Source organism: Motacilla alba, chromosome 14 (assembly GCF_015832195.1).
Source record: "Motacilla alba alba isolate MOTALB_02 chromosome 14, Motacilla_alba_V1.0_pri, whole genome shotgun sequence".
NCBI lineage: Eukaryota > Metazoa > Chordata > Aves > Passeriformes > Motacillidae > Motacilla > Motacilla alba.
This window is the reverse complement of record NC_052029.1, coordinates 9977144-9993999: the sequence shown is the minus strand read 5'-3', so window position 1 is coordinate 9993999 and position 16856 is coordinate 9977144. Positions and strand designations below refer to the sequence as shown.

At 37.7% G+C, this 16856-nt stretch overlaps 1 protein-coding gene across 2 annotated transcripts in view; it reads right to left on the bottom strand.

Moving 5' to 3' along the window:
• The window catches only part of LOC119706882 (transformation/transcription domain associated protein), a 76196-nt gene that overhangs the window by 47461 nt on the left and 11879 nt on the right, over nt 1–16856 (bottom strand). Inside the window, exons 19-32 of one of the 2 annotated variants that reach the window (XM_038151071.1) lie at nt 16478–16669; nt 14900–15065; nt 13425–13681; nt 12585–12785; nt 10555–10733; nt 9358–9557; nt 7946–8163; nt 7628–7825; nt 6941–7201; nt 5814–5975; nt 5413–5509; nt 4842–4963; nt 3231–3401; nt 2465–2533 (exon numbers count right to left, since the gene is read on the bottom strand). In XM_038151071.1, the coding sequence (XP_038006999.1) occupies nt 2465–2533; nt 3231–3401; nt 4842–4963; nt 5413–5509; nt 5814–5975; nt 6941–7201; nt 7628–7825; nt 7946–8163; nt 9358–9557; nt 10555–10733; nt 12585–12785; nt 13425–13681; nt 14900–15065; nt 16478–16669 (2493 nt within the window). The remainder of the gene's footprint in view (nt 1–2464; nt 2534–3230; nt 3402–4841; nt 4964–5412; nt 5510–5813; nt 5976–6940; nt 7202–7627; nt 7826–7945; nt 8164–9357; nt 9558–10554; nt 10734–12584; nt 12786–13424; nt 13682–14899; nt 15066–16477; nt 16670–16856) is intronic. The other variant, XM_038151072.1, reaches the window with a different exon arrangement.

Here is a 16856-nt window from a genome sequence, read left to right as displayed (position 1 = left end):
CACATGCTCCAAATTGTCCTCCAAAGAACTAGGATGAAATTCGTCCTTTTTCTACTTTTACATTGATCAGACATAGCTTCACTAATATTTAAACTGAATAAAAAGATAATAAAGATGATTAAGTCAGGGGAAACAACATTTTAGCATCTTTGAAGAAAAATTTGGCCACCATCTATTACAAAACCACTTTCAGTACTTGCACTACCGAGCTACGAAGTCCTCTAAACTCCTCCAAGGCTGGAATGCAGAATTTCCACCATGGAAATCTCCACCCTCTCACAAGAGGGACAGCTGGAGGCAACCATCTACTCAAAACTTATTCTTTCAATTACCAGACATGACCTGAAATCCCATGCCTTTCCTTGGAGAGGCAGGGAAGAGAGGAAGAAAGATTTAAATCAAATATTTTATTCCCCAGACCAAGGAATTAGATTTTAATCACTATTTAATATAGTACATTTTAATTTGTTCATTTCTCTAAACAGCCAGATCACAGCTCAGGATCGCAGCAGGACTGTCATAAGTTATTTAGGTGAACAAGGCTTAGTTATTCTGGCATCAGTGTGGATCTTTACAACAGTCATCACTAGGCAGCATTTCTAACTACGTTTTCAGCTTGTCTGTAGTCACCATTTTCCTGTGAAAACTCACTCCACAGACCTTTTACCTTTTAACTACTCTGTAAGAGGCTTTGCTGACCAGCCTTTATCTGCACACAGCTGGAGAACTGCCTGACACCATCATCAAAGGGCACCTTCATCCCATGCTGCTGGAAAAGGATGGAATGCTTGGAACAGCACCAGCACATGAGGCTTTCCTGGCCAGTTCTGTTCTCCACTGAGTGTTTAGCAGCTCCTCTACTCAACCACACAGTCTGCATGATCCAGCCTACTCCCCAGCACTGCTCTTAATGAGTGTCTCAGATGCTGGAATCTCACTAGGATTGTGAAGAAAGGAGAGAAAGTGAAATGCCAGCTACAATAACTGACCACCAGCTTCACCATCCCTGTTTTTCAACAGCACAATGTACATACAGGCACATGAACACAGCCTGCCACAGCAACTGTACAAAGACCAAGCTGTGTGCTCCTGCAGTTTCTTAGAGCTTTTAGTTTTAATGAAACTTTGGAGCAACAACTAGGAAGCAGAAAAGTAATATACAATCAGCTTTGCATTGGCACAATTCTATTTGAAATGTTTCCAGACTTCTCTTGTCCCTCAAGATGTGACAGCAGATTCTTTCTCAAGTGTCTGGTGTGCACTCCCCACTCAACATATCTCTCGAAACACATAACAACACAGAAAACATCAACAAAAAACATTAAAATCAGGGGAATTCCCAACTAAACATGACTTAGCAACAAATAAAAACTGTTCTGGAGGTGCCACACTGTGGTTTAAAAGACTTGCTGCAAAAAGATCTGTAAGAGATCTGTAATCATCACATTTGAGGAAGAGTGAATCCCAAAAGTATATGAAGGCCTTAGAACTATCTGGCATGAATAAAATGAGGTTAACTGAAGAATGCAGTGTTTTAGTTAAGACATAAGAAACCAATCTTATTCTACTTCATTAGAGAACATCTAGGTCTAATAAAAAGCAATGACCAAATTCAGATTAAAAGCTCTCTTTGCAAAGACAGGAAAGAGAAATGAAAGCCATTAAGCCATTTCCATGTTTTGAGGGAAATAAAAAGCCAATGTAATTTCATTCTAATTTGAGAAACAAAGACATTAATAGAATTCCCCCTATTTTTTCTTAGGTGCAATCATAAATCTCAACACTTAATAAAAGCATTTAGTGAAATATTAATAGAATTGTGGGACCTCTGGTAATGCACAGGAAACTGCACTGAAGCAGGAATTCCCATCAGTATTGCTAAGAGCACACAGTATTGACATTACACTGCACAGTTTTCCATTTATAAGAGCACTGATCAGCTTCCCATGCTTCTACACTGAGGCCATTCATTTCACTAGGAGAGTGATTTTAATGTGATCCCAACTAGTAAATATTGAACTTGGTTTAAATAAATGAAATTTTAAATTAACTGGGATTATGTTACCATTAGGTATCATTTTCAGAAGGCTATATTATGAACATCAAACATATTAATGAAAAATGGGGGATTATGCTGCTGAGCTCATCAGCCATTCCAGTGAAGAACAGATTTCTAAGCAGAAAATCCTGAGGGGGAAAAGAAATACAAATGCTTGAGCTGCTCCCACACTAACCTAGAACAGTCTCTAAAGTAACCATTGTCAGCAGATAAGAAGCTCCTCTTACTGAGACTTCTAACAGATATTCAATATTCTACATTCAATCCAACAAGTCTGTTAGCTTGTAACAAAGCATCAGTGTGTAATCAGTTATGGCAGCATTTACAACTGAATGAGTTCTTTAATTCCGAACATTAATACTATTTATTTCTTCTCCTCTCACACAAAAGCATTCATTAACTTACATTTCCATCACTCCGTTGTCCACCTTTGTGTGTAATAACTACAACTTCCATCCATTTACGCAGGTGTTGCTACAAAGAAAGGATAATTAGCATTATTCTTCTAATTAGACTGTTTCATTTTAGAATATGCTACAAGAGACAATATAGAGGCAGAAATAATTCTTTGAAGGAAACAAAGGGAAGAATTATCAGTTATTTTAATTCCCCGAAGTTGAAAAGTTTGCTGTTGCTAGAAGTCCTCTCCATATTCAAGAAGGGAGGGATTTTAAGTACATATATATACAAAAAACTTAAATCTGATAGTCTTACACTCTGCTTGATGTGTATGCATTTAAATATTCATGCAAAGTGGATAAAGAATTCACATATTCAGTTTAAACACTGCAAATAAATAGAGCAAAACCTCCCAAAATTGTATAAATCAAGAAAGCACCAAAACAGATTAAGTGCATTGAGAAGTAAAATTGTTAAAAGTGCAAGTGGCACCTTGCTTAAAGGTAAATTTGTCCAAGCAAACCTTAGCATAACTAGTTATGTCTTCACTAAAAAATAAAATCTCTTAACTTTTTCGTTTAGAAGCCACTCAGAAATTTACTCAGAATGTTTAAAGTATTTGAGTTTTCTTATTAATAGTGAAACAAAACCTTTTACTTCCAACATGTACATTGCATCACTACCGAACTTTGTTGATTTTTCACCAACAAAAATAGTAGCTAGAAGAAAATTTCTTCTGGAAAAGCTAAAATAAAAACTTGGATGGACTTACCATCATCTGATCACAGAATTTATCATTGAAAGAGTTAGGGAAAAGTCTAGTGACTGAGGTCAGACGATTCACAACGTTGAGGGTCAGACTCCGATAGTCTCCCAGCATCATCAGCAGTGGTCTCATGTGGGTATGGATTTGATCAACTTCTATGGTAGCTCCTTCCAAGAACTGCAAGAGAGCACAATTAAGATACGGGTGGAGAGGGACATGACTTTTGTGCAAGCATTTTTCTTAAAACAGATTCAGCTGACTTGATTTTTCTTCTTTTATTTTGTTCCTTCAATACAATAGCTCAAACAACATCTAGTGCTGGAAATTGACACAGTGACAGGATGGATTTGGGAAGCACGGAGGTATTTCTGACACACAGTAGGATATTCCATAAAACAATCAAGAAGGATATCACAATTACAGACAGACTGAAAATCTGCTACAGCTATGATTTAAATACACAGCTATGAACAAATTACTGAGACACTATATTAAGAACTGCCTGTGAATCTGGCTGAAGGCAATAGAGCAAATTTCTGTGTTACAATCTGCATGCATCCTGAGCAACAGAAAAGGTCAAAAGAGCCTGGCTGCAAGCAGCCAGAGAGAATTTCCTGTCATAGCCAAATATCCTGTGGGCATGATTTTATCCTAGGAAAAAAAACTATCAGACAAATCTGATGTATAGGTCAGAACAACCCTTATTTGCTACCTCTCAATCCAACTGTGTTGTTAACAAGCCATAAATAGTAAGTACATTCCCTCTCATGACCACAGTGACATGAAAAGTCACACAACCTCTGGCCAGTCAATGGCACAAACAAATGCAAACCACCAGTATTACTGCAGTTACATTCTCTGTTCCATGCCAGCCCATCTACACAGCATTACAAAGAGGCTGTAAGTAATTTCATTAGCTTTCTTCTTTTCATTTAAAAGAATGGAATTAAAATCTTGCAGAATCAGAATTCAGCACAGCTATTGAACAACAAATCATGATGAAAGAATATCCTTTCCCTGTTCTTCCAGCCTCTGTAGATGATAATGTAGCATCCACAGGTCAGACAGGGCAGTGTCAGGCAAGGACACCAATTCTGACCTCAAACAGGACAGCCAGGGTCGTGTTCCTTAAGGTAACCATCACACTGTGATGCAGGTCTAACTCTGCTGTCCTGCTTTACTTTTCCAAAACCAACTATGGGATCTCTACCACTTCTTTTAGGAACACAGACAAAACATGGGAAGAGTTTTTTCAATAAAGCCAAGCCTGCATATTTGCAAAACAGCTGAGGAGGACTGAAGCTATTTAGAAAAGACGACTCATTTACAAAGACCAATCCAACAGAAAGAGGGAAAGACTGCACAGAAAGACTGAAAGATTTGCCATGGTCCTTATTCAAGAGCTTATAATTCTTAATTGCAACCTGGATAATTCTTAATGGCCAAGTCCAAATCTTAAACAAACACATCTGAGACAAACTTTTATCAGCATCATTAACAAAAACTGAACAGAGATACAATATTTCCTGTAGAGAACTTTCCCAAGAAGTCTTGTACCAAAGAAGGAAAGCAGAGAGGACAATGGCTTCAAAAGGAATATTGTTTTAATACATTCACCTTTCTCATGCATGCTTCTCCTGCCTCCTGCAGCTCGTTATTTGTTGAATTCAGTGCCTTGAAAAGTGCAGCAATGATTTTCTCTCTTGACTGAGGCAAGTAATTGCAGGCAGCTAGAGCATCTGCAAATATTAAAGTAAATTTGTTCTCTTTGTTAACTCAATTTCAAAGGAGAGGAGAAAATAAACCCTAATTCTACACTGCTTCTCTTATAGTTTCTTTTTATGTCATCTCAAATTGCAGACAGCTAAAGTACTGCATGCATAGCCAAAATCAACAGGCATCATAAAATAGTAAAAGAATGAGAATTCTATTAACATTCTATAGTTTTCCTAATGCTTTATAACATAATTAATCTTCAAATATTTTGGGTTCCTTTCAGAAAACTGAATTCTAGTCATTAAGAAGGCAGCAATACTTTCCCATTATTCTCTCCATTAAACTGTAACCTAAGGAGAGCAGTCATCAGTCTTCCAGTGCTCAGGTTTTCTGCTGATCTCAGGAAGCAGACTGCCCATTGCTCACAAGGACACTTAACTGCATCAAGTCTTGCTTAGGAGGTTTTACTTACTTAAGGCTGCAATTCGAAGAGGTACAAGTGATGGAAGACTTTTGTAGCAAGGTAGTTTCATTAGGGCAGCATCTTCAGCCTCACATAAATTCAGTAACTAGGAAAAAAATAAACAATCATTTTAATATTGCTACTCACATTTGAAACACCACTATCTCACCCCCACCTCTACAGACAGCTTTTCATCTACAGCACTTTGTCTTAACACAAAACCAGAGGATCTTCTGCACTGACTGCTGCAGGCAAAGCCGACTTCTCTTGATGTTTCAAAAGGGAAATTCTTGCATTTCAGTCAAAGTTTAAAATGCACAAAGAAAAATATGTATTTTTAACAATGAAAGTACTAACACCATCATACAGAAGCACCTGCATTCAAAGATGAGAACGTAAAAACAAAGTACCTCTGTGTAGAAAACCTTGTGTTCCACAACATTCAGATCCATTGTAAACAATCTGGGCTGCAGGGTTGTGCAAAATGTATTTCCCTCCATCAGGCCAATCTGAGCGTTTGCAGGTTGGTGCCGAAGCAAATGCTTTTTAGGAGGAACCATGTCCTGGAGTACCTGTGGGATGGAATTTAGATTACTGAATGAGCAGCTATTGAAATGACCTCACAGACCCAGCCACCAAGGAGACACCATTAGACATGGCTTTAGGTTTCTATCCATTTTCTATTGTGGCTCCAGATGTATCTTGAGAAAAAATTAAGCTAGAGGAAAAGTAATTATCTGAATTATTTTGATTCACAGTCAGTTCACAAAACAGTGTAGTAGCTGTAATTAATAGATATTCTCCGTGAACAAATCTATGATATTTAATAACTTCACACGACATTATGAACAACAAAGAAATTCACAGACTGAAGCATTTCAAACAGTCAAGAAACAAGAATATTTTAAGCTCCTAAAACATCAGAAGACCAAAAAAGTTTGTGTAACTTTTTTCCATTACACCAACTTCTCATGTTCCTCATTAAACAGCTTTAGCTAAGTAAGATATCAATTAAGGAGTTTCTCAGCGTAATCTGGAATGTTGTCATAGCCCTTAAGACTTACATGCATTCAATTATCTTCCAAAACAGTAAACAATATCAGTTTTAAAGAGTGTCTAGCCAAAAGTTATTTCAATCAGCTCTGAATTTTATAGTCTCTTTCTGGATAGGGAAAAGCATGGCAATAATGCCACATATTTAGAGAATAACAAAACTTAGTATCAAAATGTAGTGTCTATATCACCTAGCCTATGTCTGATTGGTGGCAGGATGAGCAGCCCATAATTTAAGGAAGTAAATCAACCTGAAGACATTATAAATACTGGCTAAGAGTCAGGCAGAGCCTGTATGACTCTCTATAGTGCTTCAGCCATTGAGTATGTTTGAACAACAAAATTTTACAAATGACAAACATATGCCATCAAAGCACAACAAACTTAATTCACTAGTGTGGAAAAACATACCAAGAAAAGCATTTCTGCAAATCCAAACTGGAAAACAACTTTAGGCTCCGGTTCAGTGAATATTTCTGCTTACCTCTTTATGTGGCTCCATGATGACTGTGACACTTTTGCCAGTGACCTGTGCAAGCACCTGCAAGGAATGCATGGCTTGTTTTCTCACAGTGGAGTTTGGAGAGGTCACTTCTCGAACAAGGTCATGTGTGACATGATGGAAAGACTTTTCCTGTGCTGCAAGGATTTCTTCTGTTTTTTCTTCATCTTTTAAAGGAGTTGCACATCTAATCAAGAGCTGTTCTAATGTGGTCTTTGCCATAGCAACTGCTCCATTGGAAACCTGAGGCATCGGAGATCATTTTTATCAGCTAAGTACAGAACAAGATCACAAATCTATACATTACTCATCAACTTAGAATTTTATTTTGATGAATCCTGTGATTTTGATTTCCAACTAAGCTTAGTGATTCTGTGGTAAGTGACAGTGAATCTATGCTCCTTTGTGATCTACATGTGGCCTGCACATTTCTACTCTGAAAGCAGCAAGTGTAATCTCAAAAACTTCAACAAAGTTTCATGGAAAAATCTGACCTCGTTCCTAACTTCAGATCTTGGGTTGAGTTGAAATGACTAGAATTCACTAACTCTTGCAGGTAAAATGCATTCTGAAGTTCAGCAAAATCAAGATTACTAAGAGTTCAATCTGTGTGAATTTAAGGCCAGAAATTTCCCCCACTCTATTTGATGAAATTCATTCATTACATACCTCTCCAGTTAGGTCCATCATAACAAAGAGAAGTGCCTTGAGGAAAGTCTGCTGGTTCTGGAGGACCCAGATCAGTGGCAGCCGTTCCATAAGAAATTTAATGGACACAACACCTCCTAGTTTAGCATACCAAGCTTGCTCATAGCAGCAAGCACATAAACGTTCCACAATGTATGAAAACAAGGGAAGCTGACAAGCCTGGAAACAAAGAAATTGATCAGTTTCCTTTTCTCAGCTTACTGGTAGACTCCAAAATTTTAGAAGCAAAATGGCATTGGCTGAAACTCAATCATTTCAATACACTTTTAAAAATCTTACCCTTTCCTTTGAACCCAAGATGATGCTTGCAACATCAAATATCACTGCTAGGGCCACCTCTCCTATTTTGCAGAGCTCCTTCTCCTCATATGCCATGCAGATGGCTATGGCATCAATAAGCACCAAGGGATCCATGCCTTTGGACCCATTTTCTTCACTGTGAAACATGGCCGTGCTAGGCTGGCTCCCAACCTGATAGCACTGCAGCAAGAAAGGACCTGGAATTTGTAACAGGGAATGGGGGGAGGGGAAATAAAGATAAAACAAGGGATATTAGAATATGAATAGTCTTTTAATTAGATTTTACTACTCCTCGGACTAGCTGATGGCAAAACCAGTAAGCCCTGTGCCTATTTGCATATAAATGGATTGTAAGGCATCCTTCACTCCTAGAAGAAAAACGATTACATCTACTTGAATATTTTCCTCTATGCACTAGACTATGCACTGCAAGAAGATTAATTAAAAATGAAGAGTCATAAAAATCCCAGTTACATTAATGTGACAATGAAGAGTGATATGCTTATAATATGCCTTTTACCAAATTACTTGTCATCCAGCCCAAAAAAAAAGTTTTCTTCTTGGATATAAGACACTGCAATGTTCCAACATTTACTTAGTTCCCCTAAAGGTCCTTCAAAACCACAACTGGAAACAACCTAATTAAAGACTATCTGCAAATAGTACTGTGAGTATTAAGTTACACAAATGCTCTGGAACTGTATAAGCTGTTCCATGCTGCAGTTATTTCATTGCTGTAGTGTCGCATTTTCTGGGACCCCTGTTGTTGGAAGGAAGGAATGAATCTGACTCCATGTTCTTAGAAGGCTGATTTATTATTTTATGATCTATATTATATTAAAGAATACTGTACTAAACTATACTAAAGAATACAGAAAGGATATTTACAGAAGGCTACAAGATACTAATGAAAACTTGTGACTCTCTCCTCCAAGTCCGACATAGCTTGGCCATAATTGGCCATTAAGTCAAAACAATTCACAGCAGAATCCAATGAAACAATCACCTGTTGGTAAACAATGTCCAAACACATTCCAAAGCAGCAAAACACAGGAGAAGGAAATCACATAATTATTGTTTTCATTTTTCTCTGAGGCTTCTCAGCTTCCCAGGAGCAAAGTCCTGGGCAAAGAGATTTTGCAGAAAATGTGAGGGTGACACTGTAGCATTTACAGAGCATTATTAGGTGACTGATTGCTCTCTAAAATTTGTTTAATAATTCCCACTGCTCTAAGGAATTAAAACGTAATTCTACCATCAGACAAAAATCCAGTGTAGTTACCCAGCACCAACTGCAATGTGGTGATTTTAAAAACAAGCAGCTGTGTGTAAAAGCAGCAAGCTGTGCCCAGCTCTCCTGCAGGCCCCAGGAGCTGTGTCCCCGCACTCACCGCACTGCTGAGCCACGGCCACCATGGTGTAGTGGCGGATGAGGCTGGCCACGAAGGGCAGGGCGCTGGGCCGCAGGTCCTTGATGACGGCCGACATGAAGGCCCCGGTCAGGGCCTGCTCGAACGTCCTGCGCGCCGGGGTGTCCTGGGCCTTGTAGCGGTGCGAGATGATCACGCTGGGGATGGACTTCTCTGTGAAGCTGAAACACAAGGTTGTGTTCAACAGAACCCTGAACTGCAGCACGCCCGGCTCAAACTTCATTCAGAGTTTGCTCTGCATATCTAATTCCTTCTCCACCTCCTGCTTTCCCCTCATTTTGATAGAGCTGGACCAGTCCGCTCAGCCAGAATTAATTTTGTCAGCCACTGGTCTCCAGCATGATGGATAGCTCAATTTCATCAGGAACATTTAAAGCCAGTGGTTCAGAAGAAGCCACATATATACAATAATAGGTATACAGGCATCACACTGCAACTCAATTACAGAATGTCATTTTCAATATTTTGACATTTTTCCCTTTTTTTAAAATGACATTTGATTTTAATCTTGAATGATTGAAACATTATTTATCAAATCACTGCCCAACAAAACTTATTCACTGCAAAGCTGTATTTATGTCAAGTCTAACAAGCCCAAACTGTGAAAGCTACTATGCTCTTTAGCTACACTTCTTACATTGCAAGAGTCAAAGTCAGCCCACACTTCTTGGGCAAAGATGTTAAAGTTGTCTAAAAGCAATAAACTCGTGAAATATCAATGACTAAAATTGCAAAACATGTAAGAAAAGCTCCAACAGAAGGCTCCCACACCAAGATAAACAGAGGCTGTATGTGACTATGCTATAGCTTAGTCACTAAATGAAACTGAATTTTGTCTTTCACTTTAGTAAAAGCTTAGATGTACATACAAAATGTCACAATCTAAATTAATCTCTAAAATACAATTAAGCATCAGAATATTCCAATTATTTAAATATATGAAGCTAAAATTAATCATATTGATCATATGTAATAGATTATACACTGGGCTGTAATTAGGGGAAGAAAATTAAACTATAAAACATTAACATGTCACTGGCATTAAAAAACATGCAAACAAAACTCCTTTTCACCAGCAGGCAAAAACCCCATGAATTGCACAGACTAATCACTGTCCGCAAAGTAGATTGCTCCAAAGACACCATAAATTTTACATACACATTTACGTTTAAAGAATTGTCATACTTGGGGTGTGCAAGGAGCTGGTACAAAGCATGTTTGTTATCATCCAGGCTCATCATGGCCACCAGGAAGCACTTGATGACCTCCCAGGCCTGCCTGCGGTAATAGGGCTCCGTGTTGGCGCTCTTCAGACAGTCCAGGGCCGTCTCGATTGCCTGGAACGGAACAAGAGAACCCACACACTTCTTACTCTTGGCTTTTACCATAAGGTCATTAATCAAGGGAATGGTATCATTAATATTTATTAAAAGTAGCTTCCAAAGCAGGCACAGTTTGGAGTGCCCAAGTTAGGAAATGCAGAGAGGGCCCAAGAGCGTGGCTTGAAAACACCGCTGTAGTTTCTGTCCTTCTGTACGTGCTAAGTTTCATGGCAGATACATTTACCTCCATGGTCAGAAACCATTTCAAGTCATGAGTGAGGCAAACCTTCACTGTGTCCCTCCCCTTTCCTATTCAGAAATTTTCCTTGTCTTCCTTTCAGCAATAACTGCTGTGTCAAATCCCTTTATACTGTATGTATACAATGCATTTATACCCATATATAAAAGGTACCTTTCCATGCATGATGAAACATCCCTGTAAGCAAATTCTAAACACCAGTTATTTAATGGAAATAGTACTCTTCCTTTGCAAGGAGATTTAAAACATTCGAGAAGAATTCTAATCAATTTTTTAAGACATGAAGACGATTAAAAAAGGGAAGTACATCTCTTTGGGAAATTTCTATTTTGTGCTTATATAGAGAGATAACACATAAAAACACAACTGTCTAATTTCTATCCATCTCCCACAAAAGACAGGAAGACAAATGAAATGGGCATTAAGTAAAAAAAAAAAAAAAAAAAAAAAAAAAAAAAAAAAAAAAAAAAGGTCAAAATAGTAAAAATTGTTCTGGAATGCATGAAAAAAGAAATTATCAATTGCAAGTAAAATCTAACCATCCATGCTTAATAAGTTTATGCAGAAAAAGCCCCTGCTACAGGCATTTTCCTTCCTTGGTATTTCCACTTACTTATCATCCCTAGTTTTTATCACAGCATCGCAATGAAAAGAAAAACTAGTTTTAGACAGACCACAAAAGTCTACCAGGGCACTAAAAGAAAACAAGGATTTCTTGTTTTCAATTTATTCCACTTTTTTTGTTCTTTGTACTTTGACATTTCCTTTTCATAGATACAAAGTGTTCAGCAGATAACACTTTCTTGGTCAACATCCAGCAGCTGAAGAGTGCTCTGTATCAATGTTAGATGCTAAAATCCTTTGGAAAACTTAGTTTGAATTAAACCTAGCAGGACAGGTAAATGTCAGCAACTACAATATTTATATGTATTCAATTCATCAGTTTCAGTACAGTGGAGAAATCAGTAAATCTGCATTTTAAGAATCACTTTTCCAAGCTATTTTTAAACCTGTTGGCTGGATGGAGCCAGAGAGCCAGCTGCCTGTGAAGAAAATTGCTTACTACATTCAGATGGTATCTACTCATGGAAGTCTAATTGAAAAGGTAAGTATTAAAACTCTACAGACCAAATTATCTCAGAATCCAGCTTCACTCTCAGATATTAGATTGCTGTAATTAGTGAGAGCTAAGCACTTGTGATACACCGTGACTGCCAGATGAAAGCCAGTACAGTACAAAGAGCTTCTAGAGACAACAAACAAAACCAAATCACTGGAGCCATGAGAACAATCACCACTGAAGAATTTCTACAGTAAATTTTTGATACATTTCAAAAAGCAAATAGGGACTTCTAGATGAGGATCCTGCTCCTAACCTAAGCCAGAAGTATATATACCAGAAGTTCCAACCTTACCCATTCTGTGAAAACATTTATTTGGGCCAATTTAGCTCCCTACCCTATGACTTCATAAGAGCAGTACAGCATGCCTAAATCTGTTCTTTTGGGGGTGGAATCTTACACAGTTTATAGAACAAATCAAGAAAACTTCCAGACAGATATTTTTAAAGTTGGTTTCTCAGCATTGAAAGTAACTTAAACCCTTACCTTTTCCATTGGGAGCTGAATGGATGCTTTACAGTCTGAAAATTCAATTGTAATACTGGGTCCTTGGATTTCTGTGACCACATATTGGAGTTTCTGTGATTCCTTCAACATCTTCCTGTTACTTCCACCAAATTTCCCAAGCACACGATAAGCCACGTGGGAGATGCTGTCAGCAGGATTGCGCAGGGTTCGCCACAAAGCCTGCGGGTTTAAGGGACATGGGCAGGCCAGGCTTACTGCAACATTGTTCAAGTCATGTAAAAAAAAAATCTTACTCCAACATTTTTCAAGTTGTAATGTAAAAGAAAAGTCAAGGAAAACACTTTATTTTTGTATTTAGGTAACTAACCCTGCGTAAGTTCTTTATGAAGGCTGAATATCAGCAGTCTCAGTTCACAACAGCCCAAGTGCTTTATAACAAGGTTGTCCTAAATGCAGTTTTAGATTAGACTACTCTCATCAGCTAAAAAATCTTTGCTATCCTGGAGTGTAGTTTCATGTTTATGATGAATATTAAACAACATTGTTAATTAAAAAAGCAGGCCAGTTAAGGCTGAGCTGAATTAAGCTCAGAGCTAGTTTTGAATTATAGAAGCAAAAAAGTAAATAGAATGTAACCATTTAACAAAGTACACAGGAGAAACAACTCATTCACTTCTAAGTTTTCAGAGTTTTCAGCTTAACAGCACAAGACCAACCATCCTTCTATACTCACATCAGACTGGTACAGGTTTCATGACAGATTTTTCAAGTTTTTGTAACCAAAGCTTCACACAAATTTCTGACAGTATTCAGCAAATCAATGACCTCTTGTGGTCTAACAGGAAACAACACATTTACCTGCATGAGCTCAGCTCGAACTGGCTGAATGTGGTCATACAGAAAGTCGGGCTGCAAGTTATCCACACACAATTCCAGAGTTCTTAAGCCCTGGCTGACCAGGGTCTGGGATCCATTGAGGGCTGACACCAAGGGGTCCATGAGCATTGGCAGGTAAGGCAGCAGCGAGCTCAGACGAACGGGCACAGTGAGGCAGAGCTCTACAAACAAGTCTTTCATGTGCTGTTTGTGAAGGCCACTTTGCAACATATTAAGTCCTGAAAGTTATAGATAAGTTATACACTCCCAGGAAAAAGACAGTCCATAGTTTGCTGTTAAAAACTGCTATTTCCTCAATTCAGGAAAATCTGATGTTTTTAAACGCTGTAGAGCGTTTCAAATAATGGATTTACAAAATATTAATACCATTCATTAGTCTAACTTACATCTAAGGATGTCAGACAGTGAATGCTTTTTTATGTACACACATATAGAAGAAAAAGCATCTATACATATTTTAAAGTTTAATACTAGACTCAACCAGGCAGCATTTGAATACAGCAGATAGAAAAGAAAAAAAGATAATTTGACTCAAACCTCAGCCTTGTAACAATAAAAAACAAACCCACACAAAACTTTAAGATATTTCAAATCCTGAAAAGAAACATTCAGTGAGTTATAGTGCATTAATTGCCCCATACAGACTAAGCACACTCCAAGTGATTTTTCTCCCCATAAAGATTTCACATATTCCATAAATCTACTGACATGAGTTTTACATAATGATTTATTGATAACATATATATTTGCTAACTACAATAAAAATTATCCCTACAGCTGTAGATCTGAACCAGTCTACAGTCCTGGAATAGTTCTGATTAGCTTGTCATTAGGTTTAAGTAGCTCTCCACATTTCCTTGTTCACCCTCAGTATTTCTGGAACACAGTTCTTGCAAGCATAAATGCTCAATTAATCAAACTGACTGTTATTTCCATTTCTTTTTGCAGTCTGGCACTACTTGAATTTCTATTTACCATGCCCTTGCAGATGCACACACATGCCCCCAACTGCAGAACAGCCAGAGCTTGACTGCCACGCTCTCCCCACAAAACCAGTGGTGGCCTGGCAATGTTGCTTCACCTACTCACTCATCCTGCAAATGCTTTATGCCAACAAAGTCACACATTGCAAAAAAAACCCAAACAAGTAAAAGAAACAAACAAGAAAACCCCAACAGCCCCAAGATGAAAAGAAGAAAAACAAGCAGCAGAAATTGTGAAGCAGCCAAAACTATGGAGCCTGAAGCAGCTGATAGTAAACGAAAATAAGCACATTCAAGGTATTTAAATCAATCACTAAACTCAAAATCAGAAGCTACTTATCAGGGGGAAGGCTTTAGTTTTGAGGGGTTTTCAACTGCATAACATAACTTTATTACTACTATTTACATAAAAAAAATCAGAAGCTGGGGCAGGGAAAGAAGGTGGTGTTCTACCTTGCAGTAAGTTTGGTAACAGCGGCAAGAATTCTTGGTATAACAGATCATGACTGCCTCCTCCAATTGATCTGAACAGTGCTCTGAGCAGCAGGAAATAGTTATAGGGCTCTTTGGCAGTCTGTGCAAGTTCCATAGAGCTGTTCACAATCTTGTGCAAATGAGGCTATAAAGAAAATAAAGCTTGAAGATTAATAAAACATCAATTTTGTCATCATCGTAGTGTACAAGAGTTTAGCATGAGATTCTGCAAATCTGACACAACGAGAAAATGTTTCCTCTCAAGTACCTGGGAATGGGGAGCAGAAATCAGAGGTGTCAGAATGAAAAGAAAGGACACTTAACAATATTAATTTACCCCTGAACTAATTTCATCACGTTTTTGTGAATGCTAAAATTCCATTTTGAAAGCAAACTCTCTCAAGTAAAAAAGGCTATGGAACTGGTGGCCTTTCTAGAGCAGAGGACATGAACACCTTACAAGATTCATTAAAAATAGTTGATAAATACCAGTATTCTCATGGACCAGAGACAAACAGAAATGTGTCTGGATATTATTAACATCTAAAAGGCTTTCTACATTGCTATGCAAATGCTGCAAACAGCCTTCATCATTCAATTAAATTGTCTGCCCAAGGCCCCTACCATTCATCCTACAGAAACAAAAAAAAAGTAACAGAAGCATGAAACTGTGAAGGTAGTAAATTACACTCTTTAAACTTCATCACCATCTTATAAAATCCAAATGACCTTGATTCTGATGACAAACTGCAAGAATTTAAGCAAGATTATATGAATATTGCTTTATTTTGCTGTTAGTTTTCGAAGATTCTGGGAAATTGGTAATCCTCACTCTGTTCTACAGTTACATGTATCAAAAATTTTGTTCGGTACAAAGTACAAGGAAGAAAAAACTAAGAGAAAGTATGAGAGAACAATCAGTGTTCCATTAAATTCTTAATGTCTTTTCTAGATACAGGCAGCTGCTGCTTTTATGAGGAAAGTGCACTCTTGCTACAAGCTCAGCATTTCTAAATTCACTGAATAATGAGATGATCTCATCAACATAAATAGATACTTGGAATACATAATATGTTGTCTGTAGAAAAAATAGCATTCCTTAAGCCCAGACTTTCCAAGAGCATAGAAAAATCTAACTCAGAGGTACATGTCACTGAATATGACATGAGTGAACAAGATTCACCAACACACAAAAAACTGCTTTCAATCCAAGCAAAATTCTTAATTTAATATAGAAACAAAGGGAGAAAATATGCAAGAATTCAAGCATGTCCTGACCATGAAGTTACATGGGCTTATGGGAATCACAGACCACAGTCATGTATCAGCCATTTACACTCAGAATTAGTACATCACTCCATAGTTTCAAATATGAAGAAAATATTCACAGAAACCATCTCTTATAAACAAGACAATGTACTAGGAATTTGGAAAAAAATAGAGATGTGTCACAAATAGTGCTTCAAACATTAAATGACTCTCAAATGTTAGAGTGTGCAAAACTCTTAGGAATGTTGTTTTTAAAGCAGACTTATTTTTAAAACAAATGACCTTTACCTTCAGCATTTGTTCATTTTCAGCTGCAAATAGTGAAACTGAGCCAAAGACTAACTTGAACAGCTTGAGATACAGATTGGATAGTTCCACATTAGAGCCCATTTCTGGCAGACGATCCAGAAGATACTCCACCAAAATGGTTGCAAAGAGAGCAGAGGTAGTAGGGTTTGCCAAGAAAGAATTGGCAACAATCTATAAAAGGAAACCACAAAGAACTTATTACTGCTGTAATAAAAAGAACAAAAGGATAAATGCACTATCCATTAAAAAAAACCCTAAGATGAATTTCTTTCCCCATCTCCACTGCTACCCAGATGATTCTGTTTGTCCTCAGTGGAAAACAGCCATAATGTTGAAGCCTCAGGTTAAATTTTAAATG